Raw genomic sequence first — 14,751 nt, forward strand, 5'->3', positions numbered from 1 at the left:
CTGAGCTTCTAGCTAAGACCAGCATAGACATTGGAGCTGGGATTTGCAATGGACCATAAGAGGGCTAGGTGCTCGAGACTCTGGCCGGCAGGCTCGGAGTGCCCGATTCCCAAGGCTTCTTTGCAAATTCCCGCCTGTGGAGTCGATTTGCAGCGTTAAGTGCTTGCAGCTGCAGACATTTAACTTCTCATGTCAGGTGATCACGCGCTGAACACAGGTGCTCAGACACCCTGGAGAGGGAGCAGTGTGAGAGCCTGTAGGCCAGAATCACAGAAGTTAGTGCATGCATGTAGCTGTCCATGCTAACGTGGAGTGGCAGAGCAGTAAACAGCAATTCTGCCAGTTCCAAGTGCTTAACAATAATCCTGAGTCAGGCCTCCAATAATATATGTAAATACTGATGATAAATCTCGGGTCATTCTTCGTAGGTATTCAGGTTGCCGAGCCTTCAGGGATCATGCTCTCAAGCTTTCCTCTGCAGCCAGCTGGGCAAAATCTCACTTAAAAAAGAGCTGAGAGTCTCATGACCCAGGAGCTGGGCTTTTAGGAAAGCACCAAATAGCATGAAATTCCTGGTAAAACGCTGAGAGGTGGGACGTGCAGTGGTTTGAAATGACACCCATCGTGCCTGTCTGATCTGGCTGCTCAGACGCTGGCTTGCGGCCTCTCTTAGCTGCGGGAGGTACGCTCCCTGTACGAAGCGTGTCAGGAGCCCGTGGAAGTCAGCACCGCTTGCTCAGGTAGGCGTGTCTGACCGACACCTCCTAGAGCAGGTGCAGCCCCAGAGACTTGGAGAATCCCTGCTAATGCTCCTCCTTTCGGTGTGCCCGCTCTGCAGGAGGGAGCAGGATCCCAGCTTGGGGAGACGGCACGGAACCCGGAGGCCAGGCGGGCTCGTACGCAGGCAGCTGCCCCAGTTACGCGGCCAAGCTTAGCGCACTAGCTCCAGCAGAGCTGGCCCGTCTGTGTCCACCTGAGCTGGGAACCAGGCACAGCACAGAGACGCCCTGAGACAGCTCTAGGTGGAGGCCGGAGCAGGGACTGCTCTTCCCAGTGGGAGGGCCACTCACCCCAGGGGGATTGAGGGAAGGAGAGTTCCTTGTGTCCTCCCAGGAGCCCCTCGGGACAGCCCCATCCCACGGTCCCCACGAGCATCTGATCCTCTTCTGAGCTCTGCTGAGCTGCCCAGAGCAGCTGCCCCGGGCTGGCTGCTCCCCTCTAGGCTGGCTGGAACCCAAGAATTCCCATTCCTGGAACATTGGGGGCCTCAGAGTTTTCATTCCCCGTCGGAAGGAAACCTGGTGACGCTGTTTGCAGACCGAGAGCCCCTCGCCCTAGAAGAGCCAGTGGCTCGGATAACGGGGTACCCAGCTGGGCTGCAGGAGACTCAGGGTCAAGAGCCCGTTGGGGAGCAATATCCCTGCCTCAGATGTAGCTTCCATGAGCAGCGCAGTCCCTCCCACGGCGCTTAAAATAGCACGGTACCGATGGGAAAACCCACTCGCTAAGTGCCTAGCGCGGGGCTGTGCGGAGAGGGTCGCGCTTGTCATTCGCTGGGCCATTCTGAAGCCATCAAGGCAGCACTAATCAGGGTTCCTATTATTAGGACGCTTTGTTCCCAGGGAACGTAGCTGCGGCAGGATGGCAGGTTATCATTGCACCTGTCAGATCTCGGCCTGGCAGTGGTGCACAGCGAGGAAGGCCTGGTGCGTTGCACGGGGGCTGGGCTGGTGCACTCGCTCGGCCTGTGTTCTAAGGCGATGAGCAGGTCAGTCGGGTAAGGAGGAGACGGCGTCGGAGGGGTTGCGTTGACCAATCCGTGGGTCGAGTGCCGAGGGGCCCCATGTCACTTCTCGAAAGGCCTCGAGATCGCTGCCTCCTGAGGCTTGTACAGCTGTCGCTCGATGTTGGTTTTGGGGCATGCGAAAGGGGATGCGGGCACAGAGGTTTGTGGGCCGGTCCCAGATCAGCACCAGTGGGAAGGGCTGTTTGCAGCTGGTGTAGATCGGTGCTGCTCCATTGACTCTAGGGGAGCTGTGCTGTCTTACCCCCGTGGGCTCGATGGAGCGCCTGTTCTCTGGGCCTGGGGCACTGAGCCTCGCCGACCAGCCCTCGCGGTTGCTCTGGGGCAGCCTGGGACAGAGGTGGAGGGAGGGAGTTGAGCGTTACAAAAATCAGCGAGAAGCCGAGAGGGAAACGAGGGGCAAAGCCCCCTGACGGGGGAGGTGCTGCCAAGGCTGCAGGGCGGACGGGCCAAGGGATGGCAGGTGGGCGCTCCCCAGGAGTGTGCCAGCCCCCACGCCCCAAACAGCATCACTGCCGCTGGGCCCGTCGCTGGTTCTTCGGCCGTTTTGTGAAGCCAGGCTCGGCTGGGGGCCAGTCCCCTTCAGAATTTGTTCAGGAAATTGCCAGAACCCAGAGCAGGGGGTCCAGCCAGGCTTCCCCACGCCTCGGCTCCCCAGTGAGGGGCGCGCGGGACAGTGGGCGAGGGGAACCACGGGGCCCCTGCAAAGGGAGAGCCGAGGGCTCCCCTGGAGACTTGTGGTCACTCTCCCGATGGGGGGAGGGCAGCGGGGGGCAAGGGGCGGGCGGGGGACGTGCCGGTTCTGCCGAGGCAGTAGCTGCTCTGCCACTGGCCCGGGCGGGTGACAGCGAGGGGCGTGACCGGCCCAACGAAATCCCTCGGCCAGCCCCGGGGCAAAGGGCAGCAGCGGGTCCCGCAGGGCACTCGTGGGGCGGGCAGGGGGTTCCCAGCCGCTCCGCCTTTGCCCAGAAGGAGGGGACTTGAGAGGAGGGGAAACGGCGCAAACGGCTCCATTTTGACTCCAGAGCACTTTGCCTGAGACCCGAGCGACCCCCCACGGGCCGGGCCGGGCACAGGCCATCGCTCCCCGCCTGGGACCCGAGTGACCCCCCACGGGCCGGGCACAGGCCATCGCTCCCCGCCTGGGACCCGAGTGACCCCCCACGGGCCGGGCACAGGCCATCGCTCCCTGCCTGGGACCTGAGTGACCCCCCACGGGCCGGGCACAGGCCATCGCTCCCCGCCTGGGACCTGAGTGACCCCCCACGGGCCGGGCACAGGCCATCGCTCCCCGCCTGGGACCTGAGTGACCCCCCACGGGCCGGGCACAGGCCATCGCTCCCTGCCTGGGACCTGAGCGACCCCCCACGGGCCGGGCACAGGCCATCGCTCCCCGCCTGGGACCTGAGTGACCCCCCACGGGCCGGGCACAGGCCATCGCTCCCCGCCTGGGACCCGAGTGACCCCCCACGGGCCGGGCACAGGCCATCGCTCCCCGCCTGGGACCCGAGTGACCCCCCACGGGCCGGGCACAGGCCATCGCTCCCTGCCTGGGACCCGAGTGACCCCCCACGGGCTGGGCACAGGCCATCGCTCCCCGCCTGGGACCCGAGTGACCCCCCACGGGCTGGGCACAGGCCATCGCTCCCTGCCTGGGACCTGAGTGACCCCCACGGGCCGGGCACAGGCCATCGCTCCCCGCCTGAGACCTGAGCGACCCCCCACGGGCCGGGCACAGGCCATCGCTCCCCGCCTGAGACCTGAGCGACCCCCCACGGGCCGGGCACAGGCCATCGCTCCCCGCCTGAGACCTGAGCGACCCCCCACGGGCCGGGCACAGGCCATCGCTCCCCGCCTGGGACCCGAGTGACCCCCCACGGGCCGGGCACAGGCCATCGCTCCCCGCCTGGGACCCGAGTGACCCCCCACGGGCCGGGCACAGGCCATCGCTCCCCGCCTGGCACCCGAGCGACCCCCCACGCGCCGGGCACAGGCCATCGCTCCCCGCCTGGCACCCGAGCGACCCCCCACGGGCCGGGCACAGGCCATCGCTCCCCGCCTGGGACCCGAGTGACCCCCCACGGGCCGGGCACAGGCCATCGCTCCCCGCCTGGGACCCGAGTAACCCCCCACGCACCGGGCTGGGCACAGGCCATCGCTCCCCGCCTGGGACCCGAGGGACCCCCGCGCGCCGGGCTGGGCACAGGCCATCGCTCCCCGCCTGGGACCCGAGCGACCCCCACGCGCCAGGCCGGGCACAGGCCATCGCTCCCCACAGTCCCGATGTCTGGGAGCGGCCCGCGGGGGCCGTGAGGAGCTGCAGGTGACTGAAGTGTCTGGCAGCCCGGCAAAGTGCGTCCGACCCGTATGCCTCTCTGCCGCCCGTCAGCCCATTGCCGCTGCCTGCTCTGGCCAGTCCCTCGGCAGCACCCGGCATCACCGCGCAGAAGGGCCTCCAGGCTCCTCTCCTGCAAGCCCTGCCGAGCTGCCTAGCAGTGCCAGGAGCACTGTGCTGCTGTCACCAGAGGGGCGGGGGCAGAAACGTCGGTGCCCAGACGGGCCAGAGCCCACACCCCTCTGCCTCCGACTCCCTGCCCCTACCTGCCTGAGGCTCGGGGCGGGAGGTTGGGTGCCGGGCGCAGGCTCTGGGCTGGGGGAGGAGGTTGGGGTGTAGGAGGGGTCCAGGCTCTCGAAGGGGGGCTGGGTGCAGGATGCAGGCTTGGGGAGGGCCTGTGGGTGCAGGAGGGGGTGAGCGTGGCAGGCCATGGCCTGGAGCAGGGGCAGGCGCTGGATGAAGTCTGAGGGCTGGAGGGGTGCAGGAGTTTGGCAGCAGGAGGGGGGAGGAGGTTCTGGAGGGAGTGCAGGGGGAGGGAGCGGAGGGTGTCACTTACCTGGGGCACCCCCTCTGGCAGCAACTCAGTGGGGGGGGTGTCTCCGCACACTGCTCCTCCTTGACCATCCCCTGGCCCCTCGTGCTGCCCCCCTGCCCCAAGCCTCTGCCGTTCCGCAGAAAACCCGGGTGACTGCAAATGCTCCGGGCAGCACAGTGGGGCTGGAGCGGCTGCTGGCGGGTGAGTCCCTGCGGCCCTGCAGGGGCGAGTTCTCCCGTGCCGCTCCAGTGCGGGGCGCAGCACCCAGAGACCCGCCGGGGGCCGCAGGGAGCGAGCGGCAGGCGGGAGGCTGCTCTGGCCCTGCAGCGGTGATCCGGCCGTGGGCGCCACTCGCCTGTGAACAGGACAGGCTGGAGCTCCCTGGGGTCAGCGCCCAGCGCCAAGACGGGCGCCAGGCCAGTGACGCTGGGCCCCTCGAGCGTCAGCGCGGGTGGTGGCCGGTGGAAGCGAGAGGGGGATTCCTTCCCGCCGCCTGCCTGGTGTCAGCCGCCATTCGCCAGACCCCAAAGAAATCCGCCGCAGCGGCGCCCGGCACGACCCAGCCACAGGAGAGCCAGCCAGCACCCTGGGTAGCCAGCTCCATCGCAGCCTGGGGCGTTCGAAATGCGCGTGGTGGGGGCACAGACCCGGCTGCCACGCTGCCCCCAGAGGGGAGGGGGGGGAGGCCCGTTTCCTTAGTGCTGTCAGGAACTCGGTGGAATGCATCAGACCAGAATGGGCCTCCATAGTCCTTGCTTCCACCACTGGCTGCGTGACCGTGGGTGAAGCACAGCTCTGCGCCTCAGTTTCCCCCTCGGCAAAATGGGGACACGGCTGTCCTGGGGGAAAGCCCTCTGCGTGGCCAGGGGTCATCACAGTTCTCGTTTAAAGGAGCTGAAACACGGAGGACTTTGAAGCCGCAGTCATGGCCGCATGTGCGTGGCAGGCCACCGGCTGCAATCCGCTTTCTTCCAGTTTGGCCCCCGTGCGGGACGCTCTGACGCGCGCGGAGGAGCAGAGAGAGGCGCTGTGCATGTGCTGGGGTTTGCTGGGCCATACACCGGCATCCCTGGGGACTGGAGGGGACAAGCAGCTGGAATAGTTTGCCCCGGAGAATCTCCTCCCGGGAAGCCCGGCCAGTAGCGTAATGGACACTCCAAGGGTGCGTCCGCTCGGCGGCTGGGGGCTGCTATCCGGCTCGGCTAGGCAGACGCTGGCGCTTGCAAAGCCACCCAAGGACAGTCCTGGCCAGCATGGGTGGCGGGTGAACCGAGGGCTGGGATTTTCCCTGTCTCCCCCGGGAACGGAACGCTGACCCCTGCCCCCAGCGTTACACACGCTGTGTTTTTTCTCTGCAGGTTTTCCGGCGAGCCAACAAGAACGGTGAGTAGTCAGGGCGTCGTGTCCTAGCCGCGCTGCCGGCGGGACAGTCGATGTCGTTCTTTTCTTTCTCTTTTTGTGGTTGGTTTGCACCCCAGCGCTATGAAGCCACAAGCCATGTGTGGGCACAGCAACGTATGTCCACGGCTTCTCCAGAACCACACGGGGCAACTCTGTTTTCTTAGTGTGAGCCCAGCAAATCATAGAGTCCTAAAACCCAAGCATTCTAGAAGTGGAAGGGACCTCGAGAGGCCATCGAGTCCAGTCCCCTGCCCTCACACAGGACCCAGCACCATCCAGACCCTCCCTGGCAGGTGTAACCTGCTCGTAAATATCTCCAGAGATGCAGAAATAATCAACCGCCAGCCCAAACAGGTTTCCTTCTGCAGGTTTCAAATGAAATAAGCTGCTCTTGGGCTCACAGTTCATAGAGCAAAACCCGTGCGGTTCCCTCCTGGCAGGTGCACACCAGTGCAGACGCATTTTCCTGGTTCTCCTGGTGTTGTGCACGTCTGACACGGGATTGCGAGCAGGCCCGCGTGAGCATTGTCCCTGCCGTATGGTGTGGCAGTGGAAGAAGAGGCGAAACGGCCAGCCCCTGCCTGGGGCCTGACCATCAGCACTGGCCCTGCCTGCAGCCCCGCACCTGGCCTTGCTACCCTAGCCAGGCCTGGGCTTTGCAATTTCCCTGCAACCCAGCGAGGTTCCGATGCTGCTGCTGTTTCTGTTTCTGCCTTTGGCTGTTGCGGTGGCCTCCTGGCCCACACCGACAGCCAACTCCCAGCCTGTCCGAAAGCAAGAACTCCCCCCTGCAGCCCGCCTCTGGCCGCCCGCTGGCCGGGCGAGCAGCGTGAAAGCCAAGCCCCCTTCTGCATGGGCACGTGATGAGCCTCGTTCTCAGCTCGCTCCTGCCAGAGCTAATGGCTCCCCACGCCTGTGAGCGGGGAGGCGAAGGGCAGAGCCATGGAGTTCGAGGCCAGAGGGGCCCCGCAGATCACCCAGCCAGCCCTCCGGTTCCCCGCAGGTCGCCAGGAGCAGCCAGCGCTAATCTCAGCAACTGCCTGAGCCCAACGTCCGTGCTGCCCACGGGAGCTGGGCTGTTCTGTGCCCAGGCAGGGGTGCACCAGTGCCCGTGCCCTGGTGGCCGCAGGGGTGAGCAAGAGCTACCCAGCTAGTCCTGGCATGTGTCCTGCCCCCCGGTCACCGCCAGCCGCCATGGGGGGATCGGACAGCCCCGCCCCACAGCCCCCGTTCTGCCAGCTGCGCACTGCGGAGCGCCTGCCCCAGAGCAGAGGGCCACAGGCACCACTCAGCCCGGGGCACCCGGCTGGGAACTTGTCTGTGTAAGGTCAGGGGTCCTCCTGGGAATCGCTCTGCCGATGGGCCCTGGCCGGGCAGGGGAAGGGCTGGCCTCGTGCCTGGGCCAGGGCTCTATTCCCAGGGCAGCTGCGGGCTCCGATCCCCTCGCCCCAGCTGGATGCGGGCTGTTTCCTTCCTCCGGTCACTTGCCCGGCTGCGTCTGGTCGCTGAGCGTGTTGGCACGTTGGGGCAGAACCGTATTTTGCCCTTTTCCGCCGTGGCGCAGTGAGACAGGCGAACGGTCACGCACTGAGGACCGGGACCCTCCCCCCGCGTGCCCGGCGCATCCCCCGGCACTGCTCCCTCGAGCTGGGCGCCGCCCCGGCGTCCCCTGAAACGCCCGTTTGGCCGGGTCGGGGCTGGCTCCCTCGCGGTGTGTCCACCAGCGGGCAGAGGAGTCTGGTGTCAGGGCACCCGGGTTCTGATCCTGGGCAGCCCACGCGTCTTGTACTGACTTTACGTGGCCGATCCACCTCTCTTTGCAGCCACATAATTCTGCCCCCCTTGTGCTTCTGTGCAGACGATGGCAGGCTGTCCTTTGGGGAGTTTAAGAACTATTTTGCTGATGGGATTCTGAGCGCCGAGGAGCTGTGGGAGCTGTTTAGTGGAGTCGACGGCCGTCATTCCGAGTAAGTACCCTGCTGCCCTCGCGGCTTCGGTGTCGCTCTGCTGTGCACCGTGACCCTGGCTCTGGGCCCTGGCTGCCGAGACCAGAGCCTCTGGCGCAGCAGGACAGGGCGAGGGGCGCCCCACGGGGCAGGCCCAGTGGTATGATCAGCCCGTCAGGGACAGCTGGAGAGGTACAGGGAAGGGCTATTAAAATGATCAGGGGTACGAGACCGGAGGAGAGATTCAACTGACGGGGACTTTCCAGCTTGCGAAAGAGACAGCTAAGTGGGGACCAACGGGCCTTGGCTGGTGCGAAGAAAGTGAATAGCTGGCCCAGTTTGACCAAGAAAAAACCTGAAATGATGTTTATCTAAACAGTCCAGGAGGGGAAACTGAGGCAGGCTGCCTGTTGCATGAGCCCAGGCCACGAGGTGGCCCACCAGAGAGCGCCCAGATTATTTGAAGGGGCACTGGCGGGGGGGGGGCTGCTGGGGCCACTCCTGCCCGAGAGCCCCATTGAGTCGGTGCCCGTGGCGCACATCCCCCGGCTGAGAACTGCTCATCCTCTGCACCAGCTCGTGGCTCGAAGCCGCCGTGAGCTGGGACTGTCACTTAGCACTGGGGGGGAGGCCTGTTGCTTTCACTCATGCCGCTGGGCGAGCTGGGGCCTCGCTCTCCCCTCGCTGCTCAGCGCCTGCTGGGAAAGGAGACGGGCTGTGCGATCCACGGGGGACGGGCGAGCGGTGGAGGGAGGGGCGGGGCCAGAGACGCCGGAGCGAACGCGGCAGGAGGACGAGCGCGAGGGGCGTGAATCCCAGAGGCAGCGGGGAGGAGTCCAGCACGTTCGTCCCCAAGGGTCCCTGGCAGGGCCTTTCGGGAAGCAAGGGGCTCAGGAGAGTTGTTGAATCGGAACGTGTCTGCGCATCCGCTCGGTGCTGGGGGGCGAGGGGCGAGCCATTGCCCCAGGGGGCGGAGAGCAGAGCCCACCCACGCTGCCTCCTGGGCCTTGCTGAACGGCTCACAGGCCTTGCGAGGAGGCAGGCGGAGGCTGGACTGCGCAGGCCCGTGGCGCGGTCTCCCCGCCGAGCGGGCGCCCATTTCCCCGGGGAAGCTAGAGGCACTTGGATCGCTTTTCCAAGGATGGCCGTGGGCCCGGGAGCCTGCTTCTCTGCAGACCACGTCCCTGTCTGCCTTGCACCGCGTGGGGACTAGCTGGCAGGGGAGTAATCGGCTGATTTGCATTCAGCGCAGTAGCCCCATTACGGGAAACATCGTCACTGGCACCATTCGCCCTTGGCAGCTCCCTGCCGCCTCCAGCAGTCGGCTCCGATCCGCAGCAGGCTGACGGGAGGTTCTGTGATGGGAACCCCCCCCCCCCCCGGGGCTCCCACCAGGGCAGGCGTATGACGACCCATCGGCCGCGCTCCAGGCTGCGAGAGCAGCTGATGGGTCCCGGCAAGTTCCGCCCCACGTGCTGATCGACTCGCGCACAGCGAGCGCTGCCTGTGGCGGGTGATACTCTGGGCTCTGATTTGGAACTTCTGCAAGCCCCGGGGAGGGATTTGCGAGGCCTGCAAAACAGCCCTTTTAATAAGGGCCTGTCTATCAAAAGTAGGATCCTATCTAGGTCACTGCTGCCCGGCGCTCGGCTCGGCTCAGCTCATGCCCTGACGCGTGAACAGGGGTGGACACTGCACCATCTCCTTAGCCGAGAGAACGGGCTACATCAGCTGGGGTCAAGTGCTGGGGGACGGTGCAAAAGCTGAGCCACCGGAATGAAATTGTCTTTCCCCACCCTCTACCTGGTCTCGCAGCGTCGCTTTTTACCCTGCTGCCCGGGGCAGCCAGCTTCGCTTGCCTGGATTCGAACCCACGGGATCTTGTACGTTTGACTTGTTGAGCCCGGGTTTCCCAGCTGGCCCCTTGAAGCTGCGCAGAACAGGAGCCAAGAGAAAATACCAAACGGGACATGCAGACAGGAATGGGCCAGAGAGATGGGAGAGCGAAAACCAACAGAGAGAAAAGAGCAATTTAGGATTGAACAAAGACCGTGAATGGCTGGCCAACTACAAAGGCAGTTTCTCCTCTCTTGGTGTTCACACCTCCACATCAGCTGCAGGAAGTGGGCCTCATCCTCCCTGACTGAACTGACCTCGTTATCTCTGGCCTTCCTCTTGATTGGTTCTTTTCACATGCCTGTATATTTATACCTGCCTCTGGAATTTCCACTCCATGTGTCTGACGAAGTGGGTCTTTGCCCACGAAAGCTCATGCTCCAACACATCTTAGTCAGTCTGAGGTGCCACAGATTGTGCCTCAAACTCCTTCTCGTTGTTTGGACTGGAAGGGTTGCCTGTGGGCCGGGGTCAGAAGAAGACCCCTCTGAACAAACGACAGGAGGTGTATTGTCCTAGGACTGGGGACTCCATGACCACCACTCCCAAGGGAGGAGTCCGGGGCCCCCTCCGACGGGGGACGGAGCCATCCATCTGCCGCCCAGACTGGGAACCTCGAGAAGCGCTGCTTGCCGGGAGCAAGAATTTGGGAAATGCCGGAGCTCTGCTAAGACTGATCAAGCCATCAGACCGCTGCCCCGTCCTGCTTCTCCACACGGGCACGGCCAAGAATGGCCCTGAGCAGGTCGCCGCTGCCGCCGGGGCTCTGGGAAGGAAGGGTAAAGGAGTTTGAGGCGCAAGCCGTGTTCTCTTCCCCCTCCCTGTGGCAGAAGGCGGCCCTGGCAGGGCCCGGCGGGTGATGGAGGCCGTGCGTGGTTGTGCGGGTGATGGAGGCCGTGCGTGGTTGTGCGGGTGATGGAGGCCGTGCGTGGTTGTGCGGGTGATGGAGGCCGTGCGTGGTTGTGCGGGTGATGGAGGCCGTGCGTGGTTGTGCGGGTGATGGAGGCCGTGCGTGGTTGTGCGGGTGATGGAGGCCGTGCGTGGTTGTGCGGGTGATGGAGGTCGTGCGTGGTTGTGCGGGTGATGGAGGCCGTGCGTGGTTGTGCGGGTGATGGAGGTCGTGCGTGGTTGTGCGGGTGATGGAGGCCGTGCGTGGTTGTGCGGGTGATGGAGGCCGTGCGTGGTTGTGCGGGTGATGGAGGTCGTGCGTGGTTGTGCGGGTGATGGAGGCCGTGCGTGGTTGTGCGGGTGATGGAGGCCGTGCGTGGTTGTGTGGGTGATGTCGGAGAGAGGGCTCTGGGTTCCTTGGCACAAGGATTGGTAGGGAGCCCTGGGAGCCACCTCCCAGAGAGGGAAGAGCTTGCAGACCTACTGGGAGGCTTTAACCCAGGCTCGTGGGGGATGGTGGCCTAATCCCTGAGGTCGCTGGGGTACCAGGAGGGGACAGAAGGGGAAGGTGCGATGGGGACGCTGCCGGATCCCTACTGAGAGAGCAGGGCAGTCGGCTCATTCTCATAGGTGCCCGCCCACAAACACAGAAGCCTGGGAACAAGCAGGAAGAATGGGAAGTCCTGGCAAGGTCGAGAAACCGTGAGGTGACTGGAACAGCCGAGGTGGGGGTGGCTCCCGTGGCTGGAGCGCTGTGGGGAAGGGAAGACCGCGTTCGGGGCAGGGGCGGAGGAGTTGCCGTGTGGGTACGAGCCGGGGGATTGCCCAGAGCTCCGGTAGAAACTGAGGTGAGCCTGCGGAGAGTCGCTGGGTTAAGGGTAGCGGCGAGAGCAGCCAGGCCGATGACGAAAGCTGCTGCCCTAGCACGTCTGCTAGTCTCCAGGGCGCCACGGGGCTCCTGGTTTCTCGCATCCAGGCTAACCCGGCTGATGTCATTTGGGCCCCGGACCAGGATGAGGGAGACGAGGATTTCTTTGGACAACTAAGTGAGGTTTCCAGATCCCTGGCCCTGCTTCTCATGGGGGACTGGCATCTGCTGGCAGAGCGCCGCAGCAGCACAGACCATCCAGGAAGCTTTCGGAGAGGGATGAGGACGATTTCCTGGTGCAAGTGCTGGAGGGACCCACTAGGGGTCGTGCTCCTCCTGGACCTGCTGCTCCCGCACCGGGAAGTCGGAAGAGAAGAGGGAGTAGGTGGCTACCTGGGCGATGAGCGGGCCCTGGCGAAAGGAGAGCAGCAGGGTATGGACCCTGCAGTGCAGGCCAGCCCACGGCCTCCCTCGGGATCCCTTGAGAGGCTAAGCGGCGGGGAAGGCGTCCATGGGGCCGGCTGTGGGCGGGCACAGAACCGAGCCGTCCCGCCGTGCAGAAGGAATAGCCAATGTGGCGGGAGGAAAGGAAGCTCACAAGCAGTGGAGCCTGAACGGATGCCGGGGGGGGGGGTAAATACGCCGCTCGCGCACGCAGGGGTTACTCAGGGAGGCCAAAGCGCAGTTGCAGCTCGTGCGGGATGCAGGGGGGGGCAAGACGGGTGCTACAGGCACGTCAGCAATAAGAGGGGTCAGGGAGGGTGGGGCCCTTGCTGGGTGAGGGAGGCAAACGGCTGACAGGTGAGGTGGGAAAAGCTGACGTACTCAAAGCTTTTTTGCCTCTGTCTTCGGAGGCGAGGCCAGTCCCAGCCTGCTGCACTGGGCAGCATGGGGCAGAGGCGGGCAGCCCTCGGTGCTGAAAGACCAGGGTAAGGACTGTTTAGAGAAGCTGGACACACACAGATCCATGGGGCCGGATCTAATGCCTCCGAGGCCAGAGGCAGCGGGTTGTATGGGCCTCTGGGACCAGGAATATTCCTGACCCGGGTCCAGGCTCTAGTAGAGCTCAGCTGCTGCTCTCCATGTGCCCGTCCCATGCGTCCCCCAGCCCCACCTGCCATCCCATGCACTCCCCCACCCCACACATGCATCCCGCTGTCCAGGGGAGAGGCGGGTTCCACCCAGCTGCTTAGCAGAGCACCCCGCATTGGCAGCGTGTGTTTCTACTGGTGGTGCACATCTGCACGTACAGTTTATTCCACACATGGAATTCTGGGTCTAGCTACCTGGCATTCGTTTCCCCAAGCCCTTTGGACCGCCCAGCGCGACGTGGCTTTGCTGGGATTGGTTTGCGATGGATTGAATAACGCTGCCCACCCAGGGAATTAATAACGGCCACGTGTCTTTCTAGCCTGGGCCAGCCAGGGTGCTGTGAAAACCAAGGTCCATCCAATTCTCCCTTCTGCAAGGGACCGCTGGCAGACTGCGGCGACAGGGCAGAGGCTGAACGTGGGTGTATTGAGGGAGGTTAGGGAGGAGAGGCTGAAGCTGAGCATGGTCGTGTGTTGTCTGGAGAAGCCGGTAGGAAACGACCCTGAGTTCCTGGTCACAGGGAGACACACAATGCTGGACATTTTCTCTCTCTCGCACGCCCACAAGAAGCAAGGAGGCCAGAGAATAGTAAGGGCCTAGACGATTTCTCTGAAGAGAGGATGGGTCTCCAACTTCCAAGGGAAGCCATGAAAACCATCTCCCCACTCTGCTGTGGCTGATGTCCAGGGCTGTGTCTAGACTGGCATGATTTTCCGGAAATGCTTTTAACCGAAAAGTTTTCCGTTAAAAGCATTTTCGGAAAAGAGCGTCTAGATTGGCACGGACGCTTTTCTGCAAAAGCACTTTTTGTGGAAAAGCGTCCGTGGCCAATCTAGATGCGCTTTTCCGCAAAAAAACCCCCGATCGCCGTTTTCATGATCGGGGCTTTTTTGCGGAAAACAAATCTGGGCTGTCTACACGGGCCCTTTGGCACAAAAGTTTTGCCCGAATGGGAGCAGCATCGTATTTGCGCAAGAACACTGACAATTTTACAGGAGATCGTCAGTGCTTTTGTGGAAATTCAAGCGGCCAGTGTAGACAGCTGGCAAGTTTTTCTGGAAAAGTGGCTGATTTTCTGGAAAAACTGGCCAGTCTAGACACAGCCCAGGTGTTTTCTGAGCAAAACCCCAAGAATCCGGCGCTGGGCTAATGGGTTAATTGGTCATTCGTGGCTCGTCCGAGGAGAGCCCCGCGGCAGTGTGGAGACCCTGGCTAATGAGCCCTGCACGAGTCAGGCCGGGGGCTGGGCGGGAAAGAGAATCCCAAAGCTCACGCTCCCGTCTGTCCTGATCCCAGGCAGCCCTCCGGAGGAACAGCAGGGCCGGATTCCCGGCCAGGAGCCCCCAGTGCCTTCCAACGGCTGCCTCCTGCCTTGTGCTGCGGGAGCGTTTCCCAAGTCCCCTAGACTCGTAGGGATTATGACTGGGAGGGGCCCAGGAGCGCATCTCCTCCAGCCCTCGCACTGAGGCAGGACCCGCAAAGCTAGGCCCCCCGCTGCGGGGTTTCTGCAGCCTCCCCTCGGCTGTTTGCCCCAGCGTCTGACCTAACCCCCCTCGCGTCGGGTGCAGCCCGCTGCTTCTTGCAGGGCCTCTGTGGGCGTGGAGCGCGACGGAGCGGCACCTGCTTTTAGCGCATGTGAGGGTTGTTAGGAGAGCCCTGCTCGTCTCTGCTCAGGAACTCATCCCCCCCCCCCCCCCCCGCACACATACACACGCTCTCTTCCCCCTCCCACCCGCTGAACTGTCCTGAATTCACCCGCCGGCAGCCCGCTCTTGCGATGGCCTTGCAATGGCGCTGCCCCCCAGCCAGCGAGCGCGGACTAGCTAAGCCCGGGTGCACACCACCGACGAGGCACGTGTGGGCAGCCAGCTTTCGCTGGTGGTCCGCCAGGCAGGGAGGGGCAGGCCGGGGCATCCGGGTGCACCCTGGAATGAAACTTGCCTCCCGTTTGAATCCCGCAGCGTGCTGATTGAGTGGCAGGACCCG

The 14,751-nt window shown here is 63.9% G+C and overlaps 1 protein-coding gene across 1 annotated transcript in view; it reads left to right on the forward strand.

The window, feature by feature from the left end:
* The window catches only part of NECAB3 (N-terminal EF-hand calcium binding protein 3), a 75,067-nt gene that overhangs the window by 2,008 nt on the left and 58,308 nt on the right, over positions 1–14,751 (forward strand). Inside the window, exons 2-3 of the mRNA XM_075901509.2 lie at positions 6,033–6,057; positions 7,934–8,042. Coding sequence (XP_075757624.1) covers positions 6,033–6,057; positions 7,934–8,042 — 134 coding nt within the window. The remainder of the gene's footprint in view (positions 1–6,032; positions 6,058–7,933; positions 8,043–14,751) is intronic.

The sequence above is a fragment of the Pelodiscus sinensis genome, chromosome 17 (assembly GCF_052426305.1).
Source record: "Pelodiscus sinensis isolate ZL-2025 chromosome 17, ASM5242630v1, whole genome shotgun sequence".
Classification (NCBI taxonomy): domain Eukaryota; kingdom Metazoa; phylum Chordata; order Testudines; family Trionychidae; genus Pelodiscus; species Pelodiscus sinensis.